At 43.2% G+C, this 26,253-nt stretch overlaps 1 protein-coding gene across 1 annotated transcript in view; it reads left to right on the top strand.

Annotated features, from left to right (window-relative positions):
• Positions 1–24,003, top strand: part of LOC139467104 (DNA helicase MCM9-like) — a 29,666-nt gene extending 5,663 nt beyond the window's left edge. Inside the window, exons 4-19 of the mRNA XM_071248821.1 lie at positions 384–495; positions 1,858–1,946; positions 3,513–3,606; positions 4,519–4,672; positions 6,527–6,656; positions 7,596–7,742; positions 8,993–9,056; positions 10,197–10,306; positions 11,512–11,658; positions 12,868–12,948; positions 14,156–14,291; positions 15,073–15,172; positions 15,408–15,508; positions 16,661–16,743; positions 18,005–18,083; positions 21,666–24,003. Of these exons, the coding sequence (XP_071104922.1) occupies positions 384–495; positions 1,858–1,946; positions 3,513–3,606; positions 4,519–4,672; positions 6,527–6,656; positions 7,596–7,742; positions 8,993–9,056; positions 10,197–10,306; positions 11,512–11,658; positions 12,868–12,948; positions 14,156–14,291; positions 15,073–15,172; positions 15,408–15,508; positions 16,661–16,743; positions 18,005–18,083; positions 21,666–23,833 (3,795 nt within the window). The 3' untranslated portion in view covers positions 23,834–24,003. The remainder of the gene's footprint in view (positions 1–383; positions 496–1,857; positions 1,947–3,512; positions 3,607–4,518; positions 4,673–6,526; positions 6,657–7,595; positions 7,743–8,992; positions 9,057–10,196; positions 10,307–11,511; positions 11,659–12,867; positions 12,949–14,155; positions 14,292–15,072; positions 15,173–15,407; positions 15,509–16,660; positions 16,744–18,004; positions 18,084–21,665) is intronic.
• The last annotated feature ends 2,250 nt before the right edge of the window (positions 24,004–26,253 follow it).

The following is a 26,253-nucleotide window of genomic DNA, read 5'->3' as shown; positions in this document are numbered from 1 at the left end:
AATACCCGTGCTATGACTTCACTCATATACTCCATGCAAGCGCCCCCTGTACATGAGTTACTCCCTTTTGTATCTGGTTTGTGCTTGAAGAGAAATAAATTTAATTCTAATTCATTCTATTCAAACGAAAGAAATTTCATGTGCCTACTAGACAATAAAACAAAACATTAACGCGAGGGTGGTGGTTAGACTCTACTTCTGTCACATCAATGTATAAAGTTGTATGTTCTTTCCCCCCCCCAAAAAAAATAAAAAAAATAAATAAAAGCCAAACATGTTGAACTTAAAATTATCTTTAAAGCTGAGGTGAACCTGATATGGACTTTTTGATGTCTTTCAAAACATCTATGTGTAATAGTGTTTTTGTACTCTCTACCTTCTAGACAGTAAAACAGAACATTCATGCGAGAGTGATGGGCCTCCCTGTGTGTCCCGAGTTGACCCGCACCACACTCCCCAGGACGTCGGACGTCGGCAGCTTTCTCTCTGTAACAGGTAAAGCAAGGTGTTCTGATGAAAATGATGTCCTACCCTCATTTTGAAAATAATGTAACCACCAAATAAAAATAAAAATTTGCCCACACTCAACTGATCTAGCAAACAGACTTGACTATAATTTCATGATACTGTAATTTCTTGTTAATGCAAACTTAAATATGTTCATACCACATGCATTTTTTATCCATTATATATACTTATAAAAAAGCCACGAATCCCAATAACTTTCCATTTGTCTTCCCAACTTATGTGATCAGTTGTCAAAATATATTTGTCTGTTATTACATGATTAACAGTAATTTTTAATTGGAAAGAGATTTCACAAGACTTAGGCTTTTGACTAGTTGCTAAAATCACAGAGAGCAAGATGGTTGGTTGGGTAGCCTAGTGGTTAAGGTGTTAACTCATCACGCCAAAGACCTGGGTTCGAAGCCCACGTCTGGTGTCCCCTGCCATGGTGTTATTGGAATATTGCAAAACAATACTCACTCACTCACAGACAGCAAGAAAGCAGATGTTTGGAAAAAATGAAATATCTGGTTTAACTTTTGAAATAATTGTTCTTTTCTTTTCTATATGCTCAAAATATATAAAAAAGCATATATGATATTTAAACTTTCACTACATTTGTTTAACTCTTTCTTTTTCTAAGTCTATTTGTTATAATTGAGTTTTGAGGATGTTCCTGCTCCAGTGTGATTATCCCTAACATTCCAGACAAAATGACCCTTTTTCTTTTGGACCAGTCTGTTGATATGCATCTTCCCGAGGCAAGAGAGTTAACTAACTTTAAAAGTCCAGTTTCCACAATTGCCGAACTAGGCTGGTATTCCTGGGCTCAACTGTAGCACCACCAGTGGCTATTATGAGTTGTCCTTTCTATGCCTCTCCTGTGGACCAATCAGATTCCACCTCTTGTATCACTTGCATTTGCTTCAAACAACATGGCGGTGCCCAGTCAAGACGATCTGATCGATAACCAAGATCTATATTGTGATAAAACGGGTCTTACATCGCGAAGTGCATCAAATCACATGAGCACCTTGATTAAAAACATGAAAAGTTTTGAAAAATAACGTTGACAACGAGTTGGCGGTGCACATGCTTTGCAAATATTGCAATCGACCGAAAACTGCATGACAGTTTACGAACCGGATTTCGATTTTGGTGCGTCATTGTGATTGGACTATGCATAGACTTGTTAGTCCAGCCAAAATGTAACTCCATAATACCAGCCTAGTTCGGCAAGGATGGACACTGGACTTTTATGGTCAGTTAACTCCCTTGCCTCCGGAAGATGGTGGATATGAGATTGTTGCAGGTCAGCATGATATATTTCTATGTGTGACTTGTTTGCAGGGACTGTAATCAGGGCAACAGTTGTTCGAATCCTAGAATATGAGAAAGAATTTATCTGTACCAAATGCAGGACAGTCTTCAACGTCAAGGTGAGTTTTCGGACGTTTACTGTTGGGAATGTCTGTATGTATTTAAGGCGACATTTGTAAGTACCGTATTCGATGTAATAAGCATCCTGCACTAATAAGCGCCCACGTCTATATTTGCTAATATATTTGCTAGTGAACATCCCAATTAGCACCTCTTCCGATTGATCAATGTACACAAGACTTATTTATACACTTTTGTGTTACCGGTATATACACCTTAATTTACAGATTGCTGTCATATAGCTGAAATATTGTTGAGTGCGGCGTAAAGCAACAAACAAATATTTACTATTACAAGATATGTGTGAGGAACAAACTTGATAACATTGTAAGGGTTTTATCATAAGCATATCATAAGCAGAAGTGAGATGACAGTCACATGTTTGAATCAGGTTTCACGTCTTAATTTAATGATTTGATAACTTTGACCTACTTGAACTAAGGTAGACATTTTGTTCAGTCAGAGGTTTGTAAGGTCAGGATATAATTGTCGTGTAAACATTTTATAACAAACACAGTGTTCCCGTTTACCGGTAATTACCAGTTTTTCAATTAGGCTTGGACCGGTAATTCATCTGACTGCCAGTCCCTATGGACCGGCAAATAAAGTACTTTATAAATCTTTGATATTGAACAAAACATCAGCAATATTCATATAAGTAAAGTTTCCAAACAAACTAAGCTTGTCTGTTGCCATCTTGGTTTCCCCTTGTCTATTTTCTGTGGGAGAAAATAACATTTTACATTGCTTCAAGGTTAATTATATATTTGTAGCGATTTAGTCATGAAATATTCACACACAAAAAGAGAGAGAAAATTATGACTGAACTTTGTGTGAATGAAGTGTAGATCTAACTATATTATTTGTTGAAAGTTGGAACTGACAAAAATTAAGGGACTGGTAATTTTTAGAGTTGCCAGTCCACCTGTTTCAAAAGCCAGTGGGAACGCTGCAAACATGCTAATACCGTACTGACAGATACTGGGTTTTTATCACAATGGTTATGAAAGAATCTTTTCGGACATCATACGTTTTCTATCACGAATACTTGCACTCGAACGTGGGGTGTGGCGTCACACAGAAATTGTAAATACTCAGAGTCAGCTGATGGCTTGTTTTTAAGATAAAATTGTCTTTTAGCCTGTAAGTGAATGAGATGTTTTACAGTTGTTCATGTGATTAGTGACAAAACTATGAATGTTTCTTCAGCGTCCAAAACTCCATAACATGGGGATATATGTTGTATTAATGTCTTATGTTTGCAATGGAGTTTTGTTTTTTTCATCAAAAGTACGTACAAGGTAATTTTTTTTCAATATGCTTCCACATGGGGAAAGGGTCAGACATTGCACGCTTGTGACAGTTGTCCTTGTGTCTGGGGGATGGGGGTTGAAGTTTATGGCAGTATTGCTCCCAGACCTGTCGGGTAGCCAGGTGCGTGAAAGCTATGCCCGATTTTTTAAAAGTTCTAATATAACTTCAAAATTTTACTGCATCTGCCATCATGTTTATTTGACTTATTGAGTTTTGCCGTTGACTTATTAAGATGTTTTCTATGTTCCCAGGCTGACTTCGAACAGTTCTATTCTATGGTCAAGCCATCAAAATGCACCAATGAGGCCTGTAACTCTATCAACTTCTCCACACTGAGCGAGCAAGGTATTTAATGTCTCTTTGTAACAGTCCTTGTGATTTTTTTGTCCTGCTTCCAGCTTACAAGTAATGAAATCTACAATGATATCCAAACTGTTGAACACTTACACATATAAGTGTCAAGTTTAGTTTTTCATTGATAAAAGAGTGAGCAAATGAATATTGTTTTTTGCTGCAGTGAACTTTATTCCATTTAGTGTATGATTAAACTGTAACGAAACTGTAAGTTTGTTTGTTGTTTAACGCCTCACTTAGCAATATTCCAGGCGATACTCAGCTCTAATGAACATTATGTCTTGTCAAGAATTTGGCACAGTGAATATTTTGTTTGTATCCATCTTATACATGTGTGCATACCAAACTCATTAAAATCAGATCTTAGTTCTCGCTACTGCTAAACAAAGATCTGACATCCCATTGTGGGTCATGTCAAAAACGACCTTTCATCTGACCTATCAGAGCATCGCTTATCAGATCATGAAAGTGACAGTTGGAATGTGATTTTTGATCATGCAACCTAAAAAAACAACACACAGGGTATTCTGAACGACAGTTGTAGGCTTTATGTCTGTATTCATACAATCTAGACCATCTATTAGCCATTCCAGAATGTTCTTTTGTTCAGTTTTTAATTTTTTAATCGAGTATATGTTAAAATTTGTTTTGAAGCATAGTAGCCAGTTGAAACTCCTGTCGTAAAGCTCGATTAAGCAGCCTTCTGATTGGCCATTGTTGACTTCTTGTTGGTCATTCCATTGGTTGGTCAATGTTTGCGAAAGGTCGGTCTGACGTGACCCGTAATGGGATGTCCTCAGATCATTGATTAGCAGCAGCGAGAACTAAGATCTGATTTTAACGAGATTGGTGTGTGTACGGGATGCGCATTCCTGCATCCTGTGAACTGCTGATGGTGCTCAGGTGCCCCTCCTGTCAAGTGCCGGAACTACCAGGAGATCAAGATCCAGGAGCAGGCCCAGCGCCTGGCGGTGGGGACGATCCCCCGGTCCATGTGGGTGGTGCTGGAGGACGACCTGGTGGACGGCTGCAAGGCTGGAGACGACATCACTGTCTGGTAGGTCACGACACAGTTTAAGTGTTGGATGAAGAAACATGGTCAGTCACTTCCAAACTATTGGCTGCGAAATGAATTCTTTGACTCGGTGAGGTTGAACTTGTATATACATGCATGGATTTATCTAGACCACCTCTGAGGTCGATATTTGTCCCCAAGTCTGAGTAAGTATAGTTTTACGCCACTTTTAGCAATATTCCAGCAATATCACAGCAGGGGACACCAGAAATGGGCTTCACACATTGTACCCATGTCGGGAATCGAACCCGGGTCTTAGGCGTGACGAGCGAACGCTTTAACCACTAGGCTACCCGACCGCCCCTCCATCTCACAGATAAACATGTATTACAATGGCAGCAGATGAGGAAGGGAGCAGTTGGGGAATCGAACCCAGCTTTCGGCGTGACAAGTGAATGCTTTAACCATAAGGCTACCCTAACGCACCCCCCAAATCTGAAGAATTTGTCAGTAAAAATTCCCAAATTGGAATAAAGTATTGCCAAGTTTTGTAATAACTAATGTTACTGCTTCTGCAGAGGTGACTTGCATTTCGTTGATAAAAAGAAAAAAGAAAAGGATTAATGTTCAGTTTTGCCATTTTTGCATTGAATAAAATTTTAAGATACCCCTTAAGTTAAGAAAATATGGACTTTTAAGAAAGGCACAATTTTGAACAAATTTATGTTTTGTTTCCATTTTTATCCCCCCCCCCCCCCCCCCCCCGACATATAAGGCTGGGGGATATAGCGATCAGCCAGTCTGTCCGTCTGTCCGTCTGTAATCATTTCCTTTTCCGGGGCAGAATTCGAAAACCATTCTGTGTATTTGATCGAAACTTGGCAAATCTATCAAGCATATACTGAAGTGGTGCCTTTTGATATTTGGGGATTTTTCTCATTTTTATTTTTTAAAATTTTTATGGAATGAAGTTGAACATAGACTCAATTGGGGATGGGGTTCTCGTTTACGGGGCAGAATTCGAAAACCATTCAGTGTATTTGATGGAAACTTGGCAAAGCTATCAGGCACATACTGAAGTGGTGCCTTTTGCTATTTAGGAATTTTATAAATTTTTATTTTTTACGTTCCCATGGCAACAAGATGGATTTAAGTTTTTATTTAGGGTGGGTTCACCTATGGAGTAAAACAAATAAACTGTTAAATATTTCCTTGCCAAACATTGCATGTCTATATATATAAAGCACATACTGAACTGGTGCCATTTGATATTAAGGAAGTTAATAAGTTTACGAAATGTTTGTTTTAGAATTTCCATTGCAGCTATTTTGAAATGGGCTAAAAGGAATGTTGGGTCACTTACCTGGTTTGGGGACCATAACGTGTTAAAATGGTTGGGTGATATAGATGACTTTGTGACTGTACGCTTGTTTAGTCATTGTTTCTTGTAATTTGTCATTTGTTTGCATAAAAAAACACCACAGAATACAGAATAGCACATTTACTAGTGGTTACTTAACAGACAGCTGCCAGGGGGATATGTCATCTTTCTGATGACTCTTGTTACGCTTAGTTTGGAATCTTGGATAAATCCCTGACTTAATACTATGGACCTTGACCTTGGCTGTTGTAACTGCCTTACTTTAACACAGACTTAAGACAGTAGTAACGCTATTGCTTGGTGGAACGAAATCCAGCAAGCTTGGCACTAAGACTGCCGTAAGTCTATGTTAAAGTATGGGAGTTACTCCAATCTCAGCACTAGAATCACTTTAGGTCCCAGAGAAATGCACTGGTCAGTTTGATATGTATCGACACATCATAATTCAGCTCCAGCAATCTGAAGCAGTAGTGTGTGTTGATGAGGTGTCCCTACCTGTTTTATCTCTTCTCCAGTGGGACGGTGATGCGGCGATGGAGGAACCTGACTGCGGACAGCAAGTGTGATATCGAGATCGTCCTGCAGGCCAATCACGTCCTCGTCACTAATGAACAGAGGAACTCTGTTCTTATAACACAGGAGATGGTTTGTAGGAAATAGTTACACTCGTGAAAAAACCTAGTTGGTCTCATGATTCTACAGAAGTGACAGCAGTTTATGTCCATAATTTCGATTTTTGTACATTTGCAATAATTACAAATTCAAACACCTTGATTACATTTTTTTTTTCTGGATTTGGATTTTGAACAAAATTTCAGTTTTTCTTTAGTAATAATAATTATTATTATTTTTCTCATAGTAACAGACCTTTGAAGACTCGGGTTAGAATATTAGGTCTTCAGCAACACATGCTTGTCGTAACAGGCGACTATAGGATCGGGTGGTCATGCAAGGTGACTTTGTTGATGCATGTCATCGTATCGTATTGGTCTCGTGATTCTACAGAAGTGACAGCAGTTTATATCTGTAATTTCGTTTTTTGTACATTTAAAATAATTACAAATTCAAACACCTAGATAAGTTTTTATGTTTGTTTTTTTCGCTGGATTTGGATTTTGAACAAGATTTCAGTAGTAGTTATTCTTTAGAAACGATTTAGAATGAAGACCTGTGAAGTCTAGGTTAGGAAAGGTCTTCAGCAACCCATGCTTGTCGTAAGAGGCGACTATGTTTGTCATGTGAGGTGACTAACGTGATCGGGTGGTCAGGCTCGCTGACTTGGTTGATGCATGTCATCAATCCCAATTGCGTGGATCGATGCTCATAATGTTAATCACTGGATTGTCTGGTCCAGACTGGATTATTTACAGACTGCCCTCATATAGCTGGAATATTGCTGAGTGTGACGTTAAACAACAAACAAACAAACATAGGAGCCTTGAAATATTTGCTGTTGAACATTTTGCCTTTCCCACCGTCAACATTTGTAACTACTGAGTCATTACAGTTCTGTACACAGGGTAAAGCATTGAAGTCCTGGGGTTTCAAGGAAGAGAGTGTTAGTTTGTTATTGTAAACTTTCAGAAGTCGGAGATTGTGGCATTTTGGGACGAGCACAAGATGGAGCCATTCACTGCCAGAAACAAAATTCTGGCCAGTTTCTGTCCTCAGGTTTATGGGCTGTATGTCGTCAAGCTGGCTGTTGCCATGGTTATGGCAGGTGGAGTACAGGTAGGAATATGTTTTTAGTAGATCTGTAAGTTTTCCATTTGACGATATTATTTTTTCAAAGGAAGTACAGTTCAATGCAATAAATAACAGCACTATTAAATCATCATATTTAGTTCTGAGAATGACTAACATCGCTAGTTGAGTTAAGAAACAGTCAAGTTGACATACTTGAAATGCCACTTTTAGGAATCTGTGTGTAGCAGGGCGTGGAGTCATCCCACAGATGACATCCTTACCTTGTCAGTTGCTGACCGGGTTAACCTCTTTGGTCATGTGGACAAGGCGTCCGACCTCTGATAGGAAGGTCTGTGGTTCGAATCCCATCACGGGACTAGGAAATTTTATGGCCGCTACATTGGCACCCAACATGGGGCTGAGCATGTTCATATTAAATGTGAGCAAAATAAGCCTCAGTACCCTACTATGCGGCCCGGGACGTGCCTTCTGTTGACAGGGGAGTATGTAGCAGGGCGTTGAGTCATCCCACAGATGCCATCCTTACCTTGTCAGCTTGCTGATGGGGTTAACCTCTTTGGTCATGTGGACAAGGCGTCCGACCTCGGATCAGAAGGTCCGTGGTTCGAATCCCATCACGGGACTAGGACATTTTATGGCCGCTACATTGGCACCCAACATGGGGCTGAGCATGTTCATATTAAATGTGAGCAAAATAAGCCTCAGTACCCTACTATGCGGCCCGGGACGTGCCTTCTGTTGACGGGGGAGTATGTAGCAGGGCGTTGAGTCATCCCACAGATGACATCCTTACCTTGTCAGCTTGCTGATGGGGTTAACCTCTTTGGTCATGTGGACAAGGCGTCCGACCTCGGATCAGAAGGTCCGTGGTTCGAATCCCATCACGGGACTCGGAAATTTAATGGCCGCTACATGTGCAAAGTAGGATTTTCATTTGGACAAATACATTTTTGGGGTTTTAAGGATGTGTGTGATGGATGTGACTAAAATCTCCTTAGAGATTGAGATTGCTTGTGAGTATGCTGCATTGAACTCATCACCAGCAGATCCTGGTAACTAAGGGGAAACAACTCAACACAATGAGTCTATGGAAATGTTTCATGAAGACAACCTGAAAGCAATATGATTCCCCTTTAATAACTGCTGCAGTATCTTGGTACGGCTAATTCAAAATGATGTTATACCATGGCACACAGGTTATCCCGTGAATTGAACGCTCTAGTAAGTATTGATTTTAGTTATCAATCAATATCTTTTGTGTGTTCTTTCACCAGAGAGTTGATGACAGTGGATCGAAGGTGAGAGGAGAAATACACCTGTTGCTTGTTGGGGATCCCGGTGAGTGTATGGCTGAAAACATGGAGATTACAAAATAACGGCAACCATGGTTCTGAACAGTTTCAATCATATGACATCAAATGATTATTTTAAAAGAGGTATCAAATAATGAAATAGCACCATTCGTTCCTAAACATGCATTCAAAGCTTTCTGTATCTCTGTGGATGCACTTTGTATTTCTTTTTCAATTTTAAAAAATATAGGACTCAGGATTTAAGTGATATAATTTCTGAGTGAGTGAGTGAGTATGGTTTTACGCTGCTTTTAGCAATATTCCAGCAATATCACAGCGGGGGACACCAGAAATGGGCTTCACACATTGTACCCATGTTGGGATTCGAACCCGGTCTTCGGCGTGACGAGCGAACGCTTTAACCACTAGGCTACCCGACCGCCCCTATATAATTTCTGATATAATGTTTCTGATTGCACTTACTTTCAAACGAGACCAGGTAGGTAGGCTTTGTTTAACAAACAACCCAGCAACTAGGCTGTAAGGTAGCAGTTTGGTGCATATGTCATATTAACTGTGTGTATTGTCATGGGAAGTAAGAACTAATGTCAAAATGTTAGGGTCTGTTGGGCAATCAGAACCACAGCAATTATTGTTTGCTAGGCCTTAGGAATGCATTTTGTTGGCACTGATAGTGTTGCTTGAGATGTTCTGTTCTCAGATCTGGGGGCGGTGGGTAGCCTAGATGTTAAAGTAAGACGAGTTCTATGGATGAACAACTTCTTTATTACAATTAGTGCGACGTTTCGGTGTAGATCCTAACACCTTCATCAAGCAGGTGATATTGATGATGAACTTGCTTGATAAAGGTGTTAGGATCTACACCGAAACATCGCACTAATTGTAATAAAGAAGTTGTTCATCCATAGAACGTCCCTTAGGCACGCCAGAAACCTATGATTGTGGGTTCGAATCCCGGTTCGCCCCGATTATGTTTCTAGGTTTGTCAGCACCATACCCGTGCTCGTGGGTTTCACTGAAGTGGTATAACTGCATAACTTCGGGCTTTCCTCCCACATAAAGCTGACACGCCATGATATAACTTGAATACTGTTAAAAGCGATGTTAAACCCAACTCACTCACTCACTCACTCACTCTTTAGTTAGCTTGTGTTTCTGTATTCAGGGACAGGGAAGTCTCAGTTTCTCAAGTACGCCACCAAGATAACCCCGAGGTCGGTTCTCACCACTGGTATTGGCAGCACCAGTGCCGGACTCACAGTCACTGCCGTCAAGGTGAGGACCAACCGTGTCTGCATTGACACCACCCATGTCTGTGTACCTCCAAAGAATAGGCTTGTATTGTGTGGCTGTAATTCGTAAGCAAATATCACATTGCATTCCATCAACAGTCTCATCAACAGAAATTGATTGAACCATTCAGTGTGACATCTCTGAGGCTTTTTCCTGACAGATGCCGAGCCAGTGTCTTCACGAGTAGACGTAGTTGTAGCGGTTTCACCAGATGACATGCTTGATTCATCATGATTTCTTGTGCAATGGCTACTTCATTTCCTCCCCAAAAAATCTTCGTCAGATCCCCCAGTTTACTAGGCCTATTCATTGCAGAGAGGGTCGATTAGCTTGGCCACTGATAACATCCTATGTATGCATTGCAACACTGTAAAGACCTGTAGACATTGTTGGTCCCAAGGCTGAATAACAACTCAGTCACTAGCAGGATACGATCTCAGCACCTGGGGATTGCTAGTCTGGTGCTTTTGACCGCTTGCTCACTCTGCCCCCCAAGTAGTATCTGTGAGCTGAGTCAGCTAGTCACATGACGTTGTTTGTGGGGAGGGGAGGCAGGACTCGGGGGAGAAGAGGCGGGGGCCCTGGTTCCCCAAAGTAGTATCTGTGAGCTGTATCAGCTAATCACATGACGTTGTTTGTGGGCAGGACTCGGGGAAGAAGAGGCGGGGCCCTGGTTCCCCAAAGTAGTATCTGTGAGCTGTATCAGCTAGTCACATGACGTTGTTTGTGGGTAGGACTCGGGGGAGAAGAGGCGGGGCCCTGGTTCCCCAAAGTAGTATCTGTGAGCTGAGCCAGCTAGTCACATGACGTTGTTTGTGGGCAGGACTCGGGGGAGAAGAGGTGGGGCCCTCGTTCCCCAAAGTAGTATCTGTGAGCTGAGCCAGCTAGTCACATGACGTTGTTTGTGGGCAGGACTCGGGGGAGAAGAGGCGGGGCCCTGGTTCCCCAAAGTAGTATCTGTGAGCTGAGCCAGCTAGTCACATGACGCTGTTTGTGGGCAGGACTCGGGGGAGAAGAGGCGGGGCCCTGGTTCCCCCAAGTAGTATCTGTGAGCTGTATCATCTAGTCACATGATGTCGTTTGTGGGCAGGACTCGGGGGAGTGGCAGCTGGAGGCGGGGGCCTTGGTTCCCCCAAGTAGTATCTGTGAGCTGAGCCAGCTAGTCACATTACGTTGTTTGTATGCAGGACTCGGGAGAGTGGCAGCTGGAGGCGGGGGCCCTGGTTCTGGCTGATGGGGGCTTGTGTTGTATTGACGAGTTCAACAGTATCCGGGAACACGACAAGGCCAGTATCCACGAGGCGATGGAACAACAGACCATCAGTGTGGCCAAGGTGGGTGGATGTGTGCGTTGTGTGCAGGACACCATCACAGTAAACATGATGGCTGTAGTTAGTTTCTCGGTCTCCCTTGATAATAACCTAAATGTTTTTTCTTTTTCAGTCATATCTCTTGTGGATGGAAATTTACAGCAACTGTTGCTATGTTTATCCCCCACCACAAAGGGGGATATAGGAATGGGTGCTGTCTGTCCGTCTGTCACGTTTCGTTTCTAGAGCAGAACTCAAAAACCATGAGAGATATCTTAACCAAATGTAACACATAGATAGGTCTAGTGGTGAACTGGGGCCTTTTGATAGTTTGTGATTTTTTAACAAAATACACCATAGCAACGACTTTGACTTATTCTAAAAATGGCGTTATTGCTCGTTTTGGGAGCAGATCTTGAAAACCGTAAATATTTCTTGCCTTGCAGGCAACCGGGCATGTGATATTGGCGGGGGAATTTAGTAATTCATGTTCGTTTAATTAGAACGTGTGTCACAGTATTGCAGATGTGAAATAAAGGTGAAAATGTTATTTAAAAGGCAGTATTTCAGTTCTTTAGAACCTTCAGGAAGTCTGAGTTTTTTACCCTGGCTCCCAGGGGGCATCTTCCCGAGTAAGATAGTTAACTGACATTAAAATCCAGTTTCCACCTTTACCAAACTCGGCTGGAATTCCTGGCTAGATTGTAGCGCCACCAGTGACTATTAACAGTTAACTCCCTGTCTATGCTTCTCTTATGAACCAATCAGATTCACCTCTCGTATCACTTGCATTTGCTTCAAACTAAATGGCGGCACCCAGTCAAGACGATCGGATGAATAATCAATTTCTAAAATTGTGATGAAACGGGTCTTACATTGCAAAGTGCATCAAATCACGTGAGCACCTTGATTAAAAACATGAAAAGATTTGGAAAATATTTGCTGACAACAAGTTTGGCGGTGCATATGCTTTGTAAATCCTGCAATCAACCGAAATCAGCATGCCAGTTTACGAATGTGATTTCGATTTCATTGCACGATTTTGATTGGACTATGCATAGACTCGTTAGTCTAGCCAAAATCTAACTCCATAATAGTGGAAACTGAACTTTTATAGTCAGTTGCCTCGGGAACATAGGTATATGTGATGTTACAGTCAAGATGAGTAAACCGAGTATTAAAATAATTGTTGCCTAACCATGTGTGATACAAGTGTGTGTGTGTGTGTTCCAGGCCGGGATGGTGTGTAAGCTGGCCACAAGAACTACAATCCTAGCTGCTACCAACCCTAAAGGCCACTACGACCCAGACCAGGTTTGTCACTGTCGCCCACTTCCATGCCCTTGTGCCAACTGAATGCCTCTGTTATTGGTAGTTGATACTTTAGACTTTCCATATCCTAAATCATGTTGTACAATGGACCAAAGCCATTTGTTGGCTTCACCCAAATGGCAAACATCTCTAGCCCTGATCAGAGTTTGATATTTGGCCTTAAGCAAATTTTAGAAAATATTCCCAAATTGGAATACGATCACAGCTCATGATATTCAAGTAATGTTGTGGCTTTATAGATGTGACATTCACTGGTAACAGGACCAGTAAAGTTTTATGTAAACACATTGAATACCTGTGAGTGTCAGGAAACAAGATATTATTTAACAAATGTTATATTTGGGATAACACTGTCTTAGTAAAGTACAGATTCTAGTACTTTTTGGGGGTTGAGTCCCGTCCGGGATTCGAACCCACACCTGCCAGGGTGAGGCACCTAATCCCCAGCACACAAAGTCAGCGATCTAACCCACTCAGCCACCGAGGCTTCCACAAAAATGAAAGTCCGACAACTGGTTGTCTAGATCACATACTTTGTGTACCCCCCTGACAAGTGTAAATTGGCACGGCTCCCATGGTGGAAAGCTATGAATACACAATGCCATTTAGAAAGTGGTACGTGATCAAAATACGTGATCTAGACTACCAGTTGTCGGACTTTCATTTTTGTGGAAGCCTCGGTGGCTGATTGGGTTAGATCGCTGACTTTGTGTGCTGGCGATTAGGTGCCTCACTCTGGCAGGTGTGGGTTCGAATCCCGGACGGAACTCAACCCCAAAAAAGTACTAGAATCTGTACTTAACTAAGAAAGTGTTATCCCAAATATAACATTTGTTACATTTAACCACTTTCTAAATGGCATTGTGTATTCAAAGATCAAATTTTGTCATGTGTATTTATCGGTGATATATTGTGTGGATATACCAGTGATATGTGTGTGGGTGTGTGTATGGGGAGGGGGGGATGTGTGTGGGTGTGGGTGGGTGGCTGTGTGTGGGTGGGTATGTGGGTCCTGGATAATATTTGTCATGTGTATTTATCGGTGATATTTTGTGTGGATATACCAGTGATATGTGTGTGTGTGTGTGTGTGTGTGTGTGTGTGTGTGTGTGTGTGTGTGTGTGTGTGTGTGTGTGTGTGTGTGTGTGTGTGTTTTACATTTATTTGATGAAGGTGATGTTGGTTCCAGTCTATCTGTGTCAACGTGGCGCTGGCAAGTCCGCTGTTGAGCCGTTTTGACCTGGTACTGGTCCTCCTTGACTCGCAGAATGAGGACTGGGACAGAGTTGTTTCCTCTTACATCCTGGAGGACAAGGACCCTATGGGTATGACCTGCGTGCCTGAATGTCAGTGAATTGAATAAAACATCTCAGCTGGACATACTGTTTGTTCATTAAATTTTTTCTTTCTTTTTTAAATTACTTTTTAAAGTAATCAAGTGTAGCAAAAAATGACAATTTTGAATGACTCCCTCCCCATATTGACCTACTCTGACATTTTCAAATTTAGTTAAAAAAGGAAAAAAAACCTCAATATTAATTCTCTATTTGTGAAATGTTGGGTAGAATGTAATTATTAAAAGAGAAAGTCCTTGCTGGTTGACAATGGTTGATCGTTTGTTTTATTATGATGTTTTATTTCATTTGTTTATTTGTTTTATTTTTATTTATTTGTTTTATTACATCAGATGTGTATTTATCAGTGATCACTGCCTGTTCTTTGTTTGTTGTTTAACTCTGCACTCAGCAATATTCCAACTATATGACGACGGTCTGTAAATAATAGAGTCTGGGCCAGACAGTTCAGTGATTGACACCATGAGCATCGATCCACGCAATTGGGATACGATGACATGCATGAACCAAGTCAGCGAGCCTGACCTCCCGATCTCATTAGTCGCCTCTTACGACAAGCATAGTTGCCTTTTACGGCAAGCATGGGTTGTTGAAGACCTATTCTATCCTGGATCTTCACGGGTGACCACTGCCTGTAGTCCATTTCCAGTGTATATATTTCCCCAAACATAAGCTTCCTCCATTATTCTAACCCTATGACAAGAGATGAGCGCTGCAGTCTTGGACTCAGATTTCGCTATGATTGTTTCAGGTGACCTTGACATAAAGTCGCTGTGGAGTATGGAGAAAATGCAGGCGTACTTTGCCCTCATCAAGACCATCACGCCACAGTTGACTGACGGAGCAGTAAGGTGAGAACTAAATACTATGTCCAGGGTTAGATACAAGTATTATGTGACTGATCATAAACAAAGTTTCAAAAGGGAAAATATATGTTTTTTTCAAAAATGTATTAATAAGATGCAGGCTAAAGAACAATGATGTTATTGCATTTTGATTTACTTAATTACTCTGTAGTAGTATTTGTCATATTGCTGGGTGCCACCTGTATAATGTAAAAGACTTTGTTGTCTCCCCCTACACCAGGGTGCTGGGGTCCTATTACCGAGCCCAGCGAAGTGCTGATGACCGGAACGCTGCCAGAACAACCATGAGGTTGTTACAGAGCATGATCCGTCTAGCTCAAGGTGAGACAGGGTCCGTGTAGCTCAAGGTGAGACAGGGTCCGTGTAGCTCAAGGTGAGACAGGGTCCGTGTAGCTCAAGGTGAGACAGGGTCCGTGTAGCTCAAGGTGAGACAGGGTCCGTCTTGTGAATTGTGAGCCAGGGACTCTCTAGCTGAAGGTGAGACAGGGTCCGTGTAGCTGAAGGTGAGACAGGGTCCGTGTAGCTGAAGGTGAGACAGGGTCCGTGTAGCTGAAGGTGAGACAGGGTCCGTGTAGCTCAAGATGAGACAGGGTCCGTGTAGCTCAAGGTGAGACAGGGTCCATGTAGCTCAAGGTGAGACAGGGTCCGTGTAGCTCAAGGTGATTTAGGGTCCGTCTAGCTCAAGGTGAGACAGGGTCTGTCTAATAAATTGTGAGACAGGGACTTTCTAGCTCAAGATGAGACAGGGTCCGTCTAGCTCAAGGTGAGACAGGGTCCGTCTAGCTCAAGGTGAGACAGGGTCCGTCTTGTGAATTGTGAGCCAGGGACTCTCTAGCTGAAGGTGAGACAGGGTCCGTGTAGCTCAAGGTGAGTTAGGGTCCGTCTAGCTCAAGGTGAGACAGGGTCTGTCTAATAAATTGTGAGACAGGGACTTTCTAGCTCAAGATGAGACAGGGTCCGTCTAGCTCAAGGTGAGACAGGGTCCATCTAGTTCAAGGTGAGTCATGATTTGCCTGTTTTTTTTGGCCATATTTGCTTGTGTCTACTCGTGGTATGATTAGGGATTTATCTCTCTTTGCTTTCCATATTCCAATATTACTTCTGCTTTACAAATGCTGAAGGTTTGTGGGTGTCTTTGGATTCCTTACAATCTGGGATGTATTTGTATATATGTTCTATGAGACTGACATGTAATTAGGTGATGTGTGGCAGTTACTTGCTGGTAGCGGGGCGAGGTGGTATGGTGTGTTCCAAATGGCTGAGTCCGTTGTGTCTGGGGGCGGTCGGGTAGCCAAGTGGTTAAAGCGTTCGCTCATGACGCAGAACACCCGGGTTCTATTCCCAACATGGGTACATTGTGTGAAGCCCATTTCTGGTGTCCCCCGCTGTGATATTGGTAAAAGCAGCGTAAAAATGTACAGACTATTGGATCCTGTGTTCCCGGGATAATATTCTTCAATTGCTTTGTTGCAGCCCATGCCCGCCTGATGTTCCGCGATGAGGCGTTGGTCCAGGATGCTGTGGTTGCTGTCACCGTGATGGAGTCGTCCATGCAGGTGTGTTGGTGGAGGCTGGCAGCCCAGGGTATCAGTTTGATGGATATTGACTTAGAGATTTGGAGATTCTAGATATTGTTATTATTTGAGATGCCTTTATGTACATCTTTGGATAAAGTTCCAAAGAAGAATTATTATCTTTTTAATCAGTTTGCCTCACTTGTAAGAAGGCCCTAAAGAGTATGTTCCCTCACTTGTAAGAAGGCCCTAAAGAGTATGTTCCCTCATTTGTAAGAAGGCCCTAAAGAGTATGTTCCCTCACTTGTAAGAAGGCCCTAAAGAGTTTGTTCCCTCACTTGTAAGAAGGCCCTAAAGAGTATGTTCCCTCACTTGTAAGAAGGCCCTAAAGAGTTTGTTCCCTCACTTGTAAGAAGGCCCTAAAGAGTATGTTCCCTCACTTGTAAGAAGGCCCTAAAGAGTATGTTCCCTCATTTGTAAGAAGGCCCTAAAGAGTATGTTCCCTCACTTGTAAGAAGGCCCTAAAGAGTTTGTTCCCTCACTTGTAAGAAGGCCCTAAAGAGTATGTTCCCTCACTTGTAAGAAGGCCCTAAAGAGTTTGTTCCCTCACTTGTAAGAAGGCCCTAAAGAGTATGTTCCCTCACTTGTAAGGAGGCCCTAAAGAGTATGTTCCATCACTTGTAAGAAGGCCCTAAAGAGTATGTTCCCTCACTTGTAAGAAGGCCCTAAAGAGTATGTTCCCTCACTTGTAAGAAGGCCCTAAAGAGTATGTTCCCTCACTTGTAAGAAGGCCCTAAAGAGTATGTTCCCTCACTTGTAAGAAGGCCCTAAAGAGTATGTTCCCTCACTTGTAAGAAGGCCCTAAAGAGTTTGTTCCCTCACTTGTAAGAAGGCCCTAAAGAGTATGTTCCCTCACTTGTAAGAAGGCCCTAAAGAGTATGTTCCCTCACTTGTAAAAAGGCCCCAAAGAGTATGTTCCCTCACTTGTAAGAAGGCCCTAAAGAGTTTGTTCCCTCACTTGTAAGAAGGCCCTAAAGAGTATGTTCCCTCACTTGTAAGAAGGCCCTAAAGAGTATGTTCCCTCACTTGTAAGAAGGCCCTAAAGAGTATGTTCCCTCACTTGTAAGAAGGCCCTAAAGAGTATGTTCCCTCACTTGTAAGAAGGCCCTAAAGAGTATGTTCCCTCACTTGTAAGAAGGCCCTAAAGTGTTTGTTCCCTCACTTGTAAGAAGGCCCTAAAGAGTATGTTCCCTCACTTGTAAAAAGGCCCTAAACAGTGTGTTTGTCTCCCATATTTTCCCAGGGGGCTGCATTGCTGGGCGGGGTCAACGCCCTACACACGGCCTTCCCGGAGGATGCAGAAGAGGAATACAGGCTCCAAGGTAAAGTTTGTTCAATACATTCATATTGGGGGCGTTGGGGTAGCCTAGTGGTTAAAGCATTCGCTCATCACGCCGAAAAGACCCGTGGTCGATTCCCGACATGGGTACAATGTGTGAAGCCCATTTCTGGTGTTTCCCACCGTGATATTGCTGGAATATTACTAAAAGTTGTGTTAAACCATACTCACTCACTCATTCATATCGATGTGCCTTAGGACAGGAATTTTGTTACTACAAAAATAATTGTTCTCTGGACATGCTGGGTATTCTGAAAACATATCTTTGTTTTTTCGCAAAAAGTCTGAAGATCCCTGTGCCTCTAGTCTAACAGTGAGTGAGTGAGATGGGTTTAATGCTGCTTTTAACAGTAATACAGTCAGCCTTATGTGGAAGGAAAGCCTAAACTGATATCGATTTGCCTTCACTGAAAACCCTGCTTTGATTTACCTGCAATATCTAAGCCTCAGTGTAAAAATTAATCAGCGAAAAATGATGAAATATTTTCAAATGTTTTAACCCCAGGGGCGGTCGGGTAGCCTAGTGGTTAAGGCGTTTGCTCGTCACGCTGAAGATCCGGGTTCGATTCCCGACATGGGTACAATGTGTGAAGCCCATTTCTGGTGTCCCCCGCCGTGATATCGCTGGAATATTGCTAAAAGTGGCGTAAAACCATACTCACTCACTCACTTTAACCCCAAATCATTGCCTTACAATACTAGTAGCATTGTCATTGCTGCTATCAGTGGGCCTTGATGGGACATGTGTCCACTTACTCACTCACCCATCAACCTACGCACTCACTCACTCAGCCATCCTTCCGTCGATCCATTAACTCACTCACTCACTCACCTATCCACCTACCCATTCACTCACTCAGCCATCCTTCCATACATCCATTCACTCACTCACTCACTCACTCACTCACTAAACTATCCACCTACCCACTCCATCACTGAGCCATCCTTCCCTCCATCCACTCACTCACTAACCTATCATGCACTCAGCCAGCCATCCATCCACTTACTCACTCACTCATCCACCTACCCACTCACTCACTGAGCCATCCATCAATTCACTCTCTCTAACCTATCCACCTACCCACTCACTCACTCAGCCATCCATCCCTCAACTCACTCACTCACTCAGCCATCCGTCCCTCCACTCACATCCATCCATCCACTCATCCACTCACTCACTCAGCCATCCATCCCTCCACTCACTCACTCACTCAGCCATCCGTCCCTCCACTCACTCACTCACTCACTCACACATCCACTCATTCACTCACTCAGCCATCCATCCCTCCACTCACACATCCATCCATCCACTCATTCACTCACTCACTCACTCAGCCATCCGTCCCTCCACTCACTCACTCACTCACTCACACATCCACTCATTCACTCACTAAGCCATCCATCCCTCCACTCACACATCCATCCATCCACTCACTCACTCACTCACTCTGCCATCCATCCCTCCACTCACACATCCATCCATCCACTCACTCACTCAGCCATCCGTCCCTCCACTCTCACTCTGCCATCCATCCATCCATCCACTCACTCACTCACTCACTCTGCCATCCGTCCCTCCACTCACACATCCATCCATCCATCCATCCACTCACTCACTCACTCAGCCATCCATCCCTCCACTCACTCACTCACTCAGCCATCCATCCCTCCACTCACTCAGCCATCCATCCCTCCACTCACTCTGCCATCCGTCCCTCCACTCACACATCCATCCATCCATCCACTCACTCACTCAGCCATCCATCCCTCCACTCACTCACTCACTCAGCCATCCATCCCTCCACTCACTCACTCACTCTGCCATCCATCCATCCATCCACTCACTCACTCAGCCATCCATCCCTCCACTCACTCACTCACTCAGCCATCCATCCCTCCACTCACTCACTCACTCAGCCATCCATCCCTCCACTCACTCACTCACTCTGCCATCCATCCATCCATCCACTCACTCACTCAGCCATCCATCCCTCCACTCACTCACTCACTCAGCCATCCATCCCTCCACTCACTCACTCACTCAGCCATCCATCCCTCCACTCACTCACTCACTCAGCCATCCATCCCTCCACTCACATCCATCCATCCACTCACTCAGCCATCCATCCCTCCACTCACTCTGCCATCTGTCCCTCCACTCACTCACTCACTCAGCCATCCATCCCTCCACTCACTCTGCCATCCGTCCCTCCACTCACACATCCATCCATCCATCCACTCACTCTGCCATCCGTCCCTCCACTCACTCTGCCATCCGTCCCTCCACTCACACATCCATCCATCCATCCACTCACTCAGCCATCCGTCCCTCCACTCACTCTGCCATCCGTCCCTCCACTCACACATCCATCCATCCCTCCACTCACTCTGCCATCCGTCCCTCCACTCACACATCCATCCATCCATCCACTCACTCACTCAGCCATCCATCCCTCCACTCACTCACTCACTCAGCCATCCATCCATCCACTCACTCACTCACTCAGCCATCCATCCCTCCACTCACTCACTCACTCAGCCATCCATCCATCCACTCACTCACTCACTCAGCCATCCATCCCTCCACTCACTCACTCACTCAGCCATCCGTCCCTCCACTCACTCACTCTGCCATCCGTCCCTCCACTCACTCACTCTGCCATCCGTCCCTCCACTCAAACATCCATCCATCCATCCACTCACTCACTCTGCCATCCATCCCTCCACTCACTCTCACTCAGCCATCCGTCCCTCCACTCACACATCAATCCATCCATCCATCCACTCTTTCACTCACTCACTCTGCCATCCGTCCCTCCACTCACACATCCATCCATCCATCCACTCACTCACTCACTCAGCCATCCGTCCCTCCACTCACTCACTCAGCCATCCGTCCCTCCACTCACATCCATCCATCCACTCACTCACTCACTCAGCCATCCGTCCCTCCACTCACTCACTCTGCCATCCGTCCCTCCACTCACACATCCATCCATCCATCCATCCACTCACTCACTCACTCACTCAGCCATCCGTCCCTCCACTCACTCACTCAGCCATCCGTCCCTCCACTCACATCCATCCCTCCACTCACTCACTCACTCAGCCATCCGTCCCTCCACTCACTCTGCCATCCGTCCCTCCACTCACATCCATCCATCCACTCATTCACTCACTCACTCACTCAGCCATCCGTCCCTCCACTCACTCACTCACTCACTCACACATCCACTCATTCAGCCATCCATCCCTCCACTCACACATCCATCCATCCACTCACTCACTCACTCACTCTGCCATCCGTCCCTCCACTCACACATCCATCCATCCATCCATCCACTCACTCACTCACTCAGCCATCCGTCCCTCCACTCTCACTCTGCCATCCATCCATCCATCCACTCACTCACTCACTCACTCAGCCATCCGTTCCTCCACTCACACATCCAGCCATCCATCCACTCACTCACTCACTCAGTCAGCCATCCGTCCCTCCACTCACACATCCATCCATCCATCCACTCATTCACTCACTCACTCACTCACTCACTCACTGTTCCAGCTGAAATGATCCTGGAGCACCTCGGCCTGCAGGATCTCCTGGAGGAAGAGCGGACTCAGCTGGCTGTGTATCATCAGGCCAAGCAACAGAAACACGGGGGTCAGCCCCCAGCTGGGGCACCTGGCACTGACCCTGGCAGCATGGGAGAGGAGCCCATCATGCGAAATAGTAGCGGGGGTCAAGTCGAAGGGCAAGGGGAGATACTTCAGGTATCAGGTGTAGGGGATGCATCTGGTGTCCAAGAGGTTGCAACACACAGCAATACAAAGGCTCATGACAAAGGTGGACAGAGAGTTCCAAATCATTCCACTAAACCTGGCATGAACAAGAAGGAGCTCCCAAGAACAGAATCTAATACAATTGATCAGCCTCCTAGTGTCGAGTCTGTTAAGCCAGGACGAGGACAAGACATGGGTTTACAGGATAGTATTAGTTCAACGGAACAGATTAACTTGCCGGCATCAGAGGACGGAAGTCGGAGTATTATCAGGGATCATACAGTTAGGATTACTGGCAGCTCATACCCTGTAGAGTCATCAGCTCCCCGATCTGCTCTACCTGAAACATTGGTTCTGGATAAACACATCTCTCACAGTAATGATGTGGATTCATCAGCTGTTGTGCTACCTGAAACATCAGCTGTTGTGCTACCTGAAACATCAGCTGTTGTGCCACCTGAAACATCAGTTGTGGGTAAGCCCAGCTGTTTAGCAACTGGGCCTGATGATCCTAGTGAGGGGAATTTGGGGAGGATCTGTGAGAACAGTTTGAACCAGTCAAATTTGTTCAATTCGTCCTCCTTATCAGATCTGTTGAATTCCAGCTGTGAAGATTCTGAGGATTTCTTTTTAAAGCCATCAAATAAAGTTGTCAGATTGACTGATCTTGGCAGGAAAGAGAAAAACAAATCGGCAGAAACGGATCCTCAACAGCATTCTATGGTGAGCCAAATGATCAAAAATAGATTGGACAAATTTAATAGGAAGCCAAATATCCCGAGGATGACCTCAACTCCAGGCAAGGCGGATATGTTAGAGAACATTGAAAAGGATCATGGCAAACTTGTGTATATCAAAGATCAAAGGAAACCGACTGGCAAGAAATCAATGGCTGCCAAGGTTAAACAGAGAATGAATCAAGGTCATTCCAGTGCAGCAGACGTCCATGTGGAAGATGATGACTTTGTAACGACATCCTATACCAACCAGAATTTAGATTCAGAGAAAACTTCTTGTAACAGTGTCTCAACTACTGCAGATGAAAATATTATTAAAGAGTCTTTGGAGCCTTTAAAGAAATTAACCAAGTCTAGGTCAGCTAAAAAAATGAAACGTCTGGATGGTACCAAGTCATCAGACTCAAGTGGTAGGATTAGAATCGGTGAAAAGCCTTCAGAGAGTTCTTCGGGTAGAGAATCAAAGTCCTCCAGTTCTTCAATGGATACAGATTTAAGCTTCATTGAAGACATTTTGGATGACACTCTTCCAAACTTTGCAAAGAAGAAAAAACGGGCATGTTTTGATTTAGCTGACTCAAGTGAAGTGATTTCTACAAGAACTATGACCAATATGTCAGAGAAGCCAAGATGTAAGAATTCCTCCGGAAAAGTTGCACAATCAACCCTAAGTAAGCTCAACAAATTCTCATTCCATACAACAGATTCTGTGAGTGGTGATGTTTTGACTTCAAGTCCCGGGTCTGATGTTGTCTCTGAAAGTATTCTTTCAGGACATTTATGGACATCAGGTGAACAGGACAAAGAAAACAAACAAAAATGCACTGAAAGTGAAACAGATAAAATCAACAAAGATCAGACAAAGTCGAACGATCAAACCAAATCAAATCAAGAGGCTTCTTTCAGAACACCGGCTTCTCTGTCCTTGTCTCAACTCAGTAGCTCTCAGACTTCAATACCAGATAAATCAGGGGAAGCAACTGCAGACTGCTCCAATGTGCGGCTTCCATCCATCGGATGTTCTCCGTCAGAGTATGTGGGCAAGGGAGGTAACTCTGCAGCATCACAAACGCACAAGAGTAGCCCGGCATGGTTGCTGAAGCTTAAGGCCAAACCGTCGCCTGTGTTTTCCGTGGCTGGAAAAGATGATGAACTGGATGATCTGGATTTAGAGCTGGACTTTACTCATCCTTCTAAACGGTTTAAGAAATGAGTTTTACTTGCTGAGCATGCAGGACTTATTGTATATATGGGTGCAGTGTCTTAGGACAAGGTATATTGTTTAATGATATGTTGTAATCAGACTGCCTGAACTATAAGGTAAATTGAAAGATGGGTATTTGTATGGAGTGATAACTTTTTTTAAATTTATGAGTGCAAGATCCTGTGAAAAAGAAAATAAGTTTAATTTTAAAATTCATTTATTTAATTCAAAAATGAAAAATTAATTGAATTTGGATTTCTTTTTATTAATTTGGAATAATAAACTGGCATTACCTTCATGTAATATTATCAAATAAATGGATCATCCCAAAATGAAAATTTATTAAATTTGGATTTTAAACAAATTGATTTGGATCAATAAACTAGCATTACCTTTATGTAATATTTTCAGATTAGTGGAACGTCTTATAATGAAAATTTATTTACCATGGTATTCAGTTTATTATACTTTATTCATTTGGATTAATAAAGGGGCATTACCTTTAGGTAATATTTTCAAATAAGTAGATCTTCAAACAGGGATATATAATTAGCATGGCCACCAGATACATTATGCGGGCTATTGATATCATAATCTCTGTGATACATCCATCTTAATAAAGTGATAGCAAGCATCACAAATACGCTTGTTGTTTATCTTTGAATAATTGATGTACTCCTTTTCGTGAACCAGTTAAACATGGATTGTTCATAAGGGTGTGATCCTATTGATGATGTGTCCTGGTACGTTGTGGATGGTTGTTAAAACAATCAGGTACTGTTCCACTGTGCTAATATACAGGCTCTGCGGGATGGATGGAGTATTGATGACTGTAGAATGAATCAGCATTCTCCGTTCCTCGGCCTTGTGGGTGTTATTGTCTGCATGTTCCAAAGTCCAGTGCTTGACATTAATATTTCAACTGGTTTTACACAACTTTGTGTTCGGCTGTACGTTCATTTGTGGCCGGTGGAAAAAAATGATAGTGAAATAAGTTATCGTCAGTTTGAACTTATATTTTACAGGACAGGGGGCTTGAGATTGAGATTAAAGTTTTGGCCACGGGAGAGATCCTAGACAGTCTGCCCTGAGAGAGGAATGTCAGTGCTTGATCTCGACTTCGTCATACAAAAATATGTTATGTAAAGTGGTACTTGACTTTACCTGTTACCCTTACCATTACAACAACAGAACTTACTGTGGGACAAGCTGTGCGTTGCACGGTCAAGATTCAATAACGCAACTGCGTAAACATGCATATAATGGATGTTCGTAACTCCAATACCTTAACATAGACTAATGACTTGTTTTGCACTATGGTACCCTGTCTCGGTAGCCCACACCAACACAGTAAACACATTTCACAAGTATGATGATATACAGCTGCATCACTTAATAGTGTATTATAATGTCCGCTAGCCAAAAAGCATCATTAAGCACGTTAGTACTGATCATAATATACACAAAAAATGCAGAAGCACCCCTTGTATAAAAAACCCCGGCTCTTTCAGCCCAGAGCGCCATTGTATGACTGCACAAACAGCAGCTTACATTAGTATGATAACTGATCTTCAGCCCATAGCAACATCACATCATCGTATGACTGCACAAACAGCAACTTACATTAGTATGATAACTGATCTTCAGCCCATAGCAACATCACATCATCGTATGGCGGCACAAACAGCACCTTACATCAGTATTATAACTGATCTTCAGCCCAGAGCAACATCACATCATCGTATGACTGCACAAACAGCAGCTTACACTAGTATGATAACTAATCTTCAGCCCAGAGCAACATCACATCATCGTATGACTGCACAAACAACAGCTTACATTAGTATTATAACTGATCTTCAGCCCATAGCAACATCACATCATCGTATGGCGGCATAAACAGCAGCTTACATTAGTATGATAACTGATCTTCAGCCCATAGCAACATCACATCATCGTATGGCGGCACAAACAGCAGCTTACATTAGTATTATAACTGATCTTCAGCCCATAGCAACATCACATCATCGTATGGCGGCACAAACAACAGCTTACATTAGTATTATAACTGATCTTCAGTCCATAGCAACATCACATCATCGTATGGCGGCATAAACAGCAGCTTACATTAGTATGATAACTGATCTTCAGCCCAGAGCAATATCACATCATCGTATGGCGGCATAAACAGCAGCTTACATTAGTATGATAACTGATCTTCAGTCCATAGCAACATCACATCATCGTATGGCGGCATAAACAGCAGCTTACATTAGTATGTTAACTGATCTTCAGCCCATAGCAACATCACATCATCGTATGGTGGCACAAACAGCAGCTTACATTAGTATGATAACTGATCTTCAGCCCAGAGCAACATCACATCATTGTATGACTGCACAAACAGCAGCTTACATTAGTATGATAAC

Source organism: Haliotis cracherodii, unplaced genomic scaffold (genome assembly GCF_022045235.1).
Source record: "Haliotis cracherodii isolate W230 unplaced genomic scaffold, xgHalCrac1.p SCAF_19, whole genome shotgun sequence".
NCBI classification, from domain to species: Eukaryota; Metazoa; Mollusca; class Gastropoda; order Lepetellida; family Haliotidae; genus Haliotis; species Haliotis cracherodii.
Note: the sequence above shows the minus strand (reverse complement) of the source record. Positions and strands in the feature narration are given on the sequence as shown.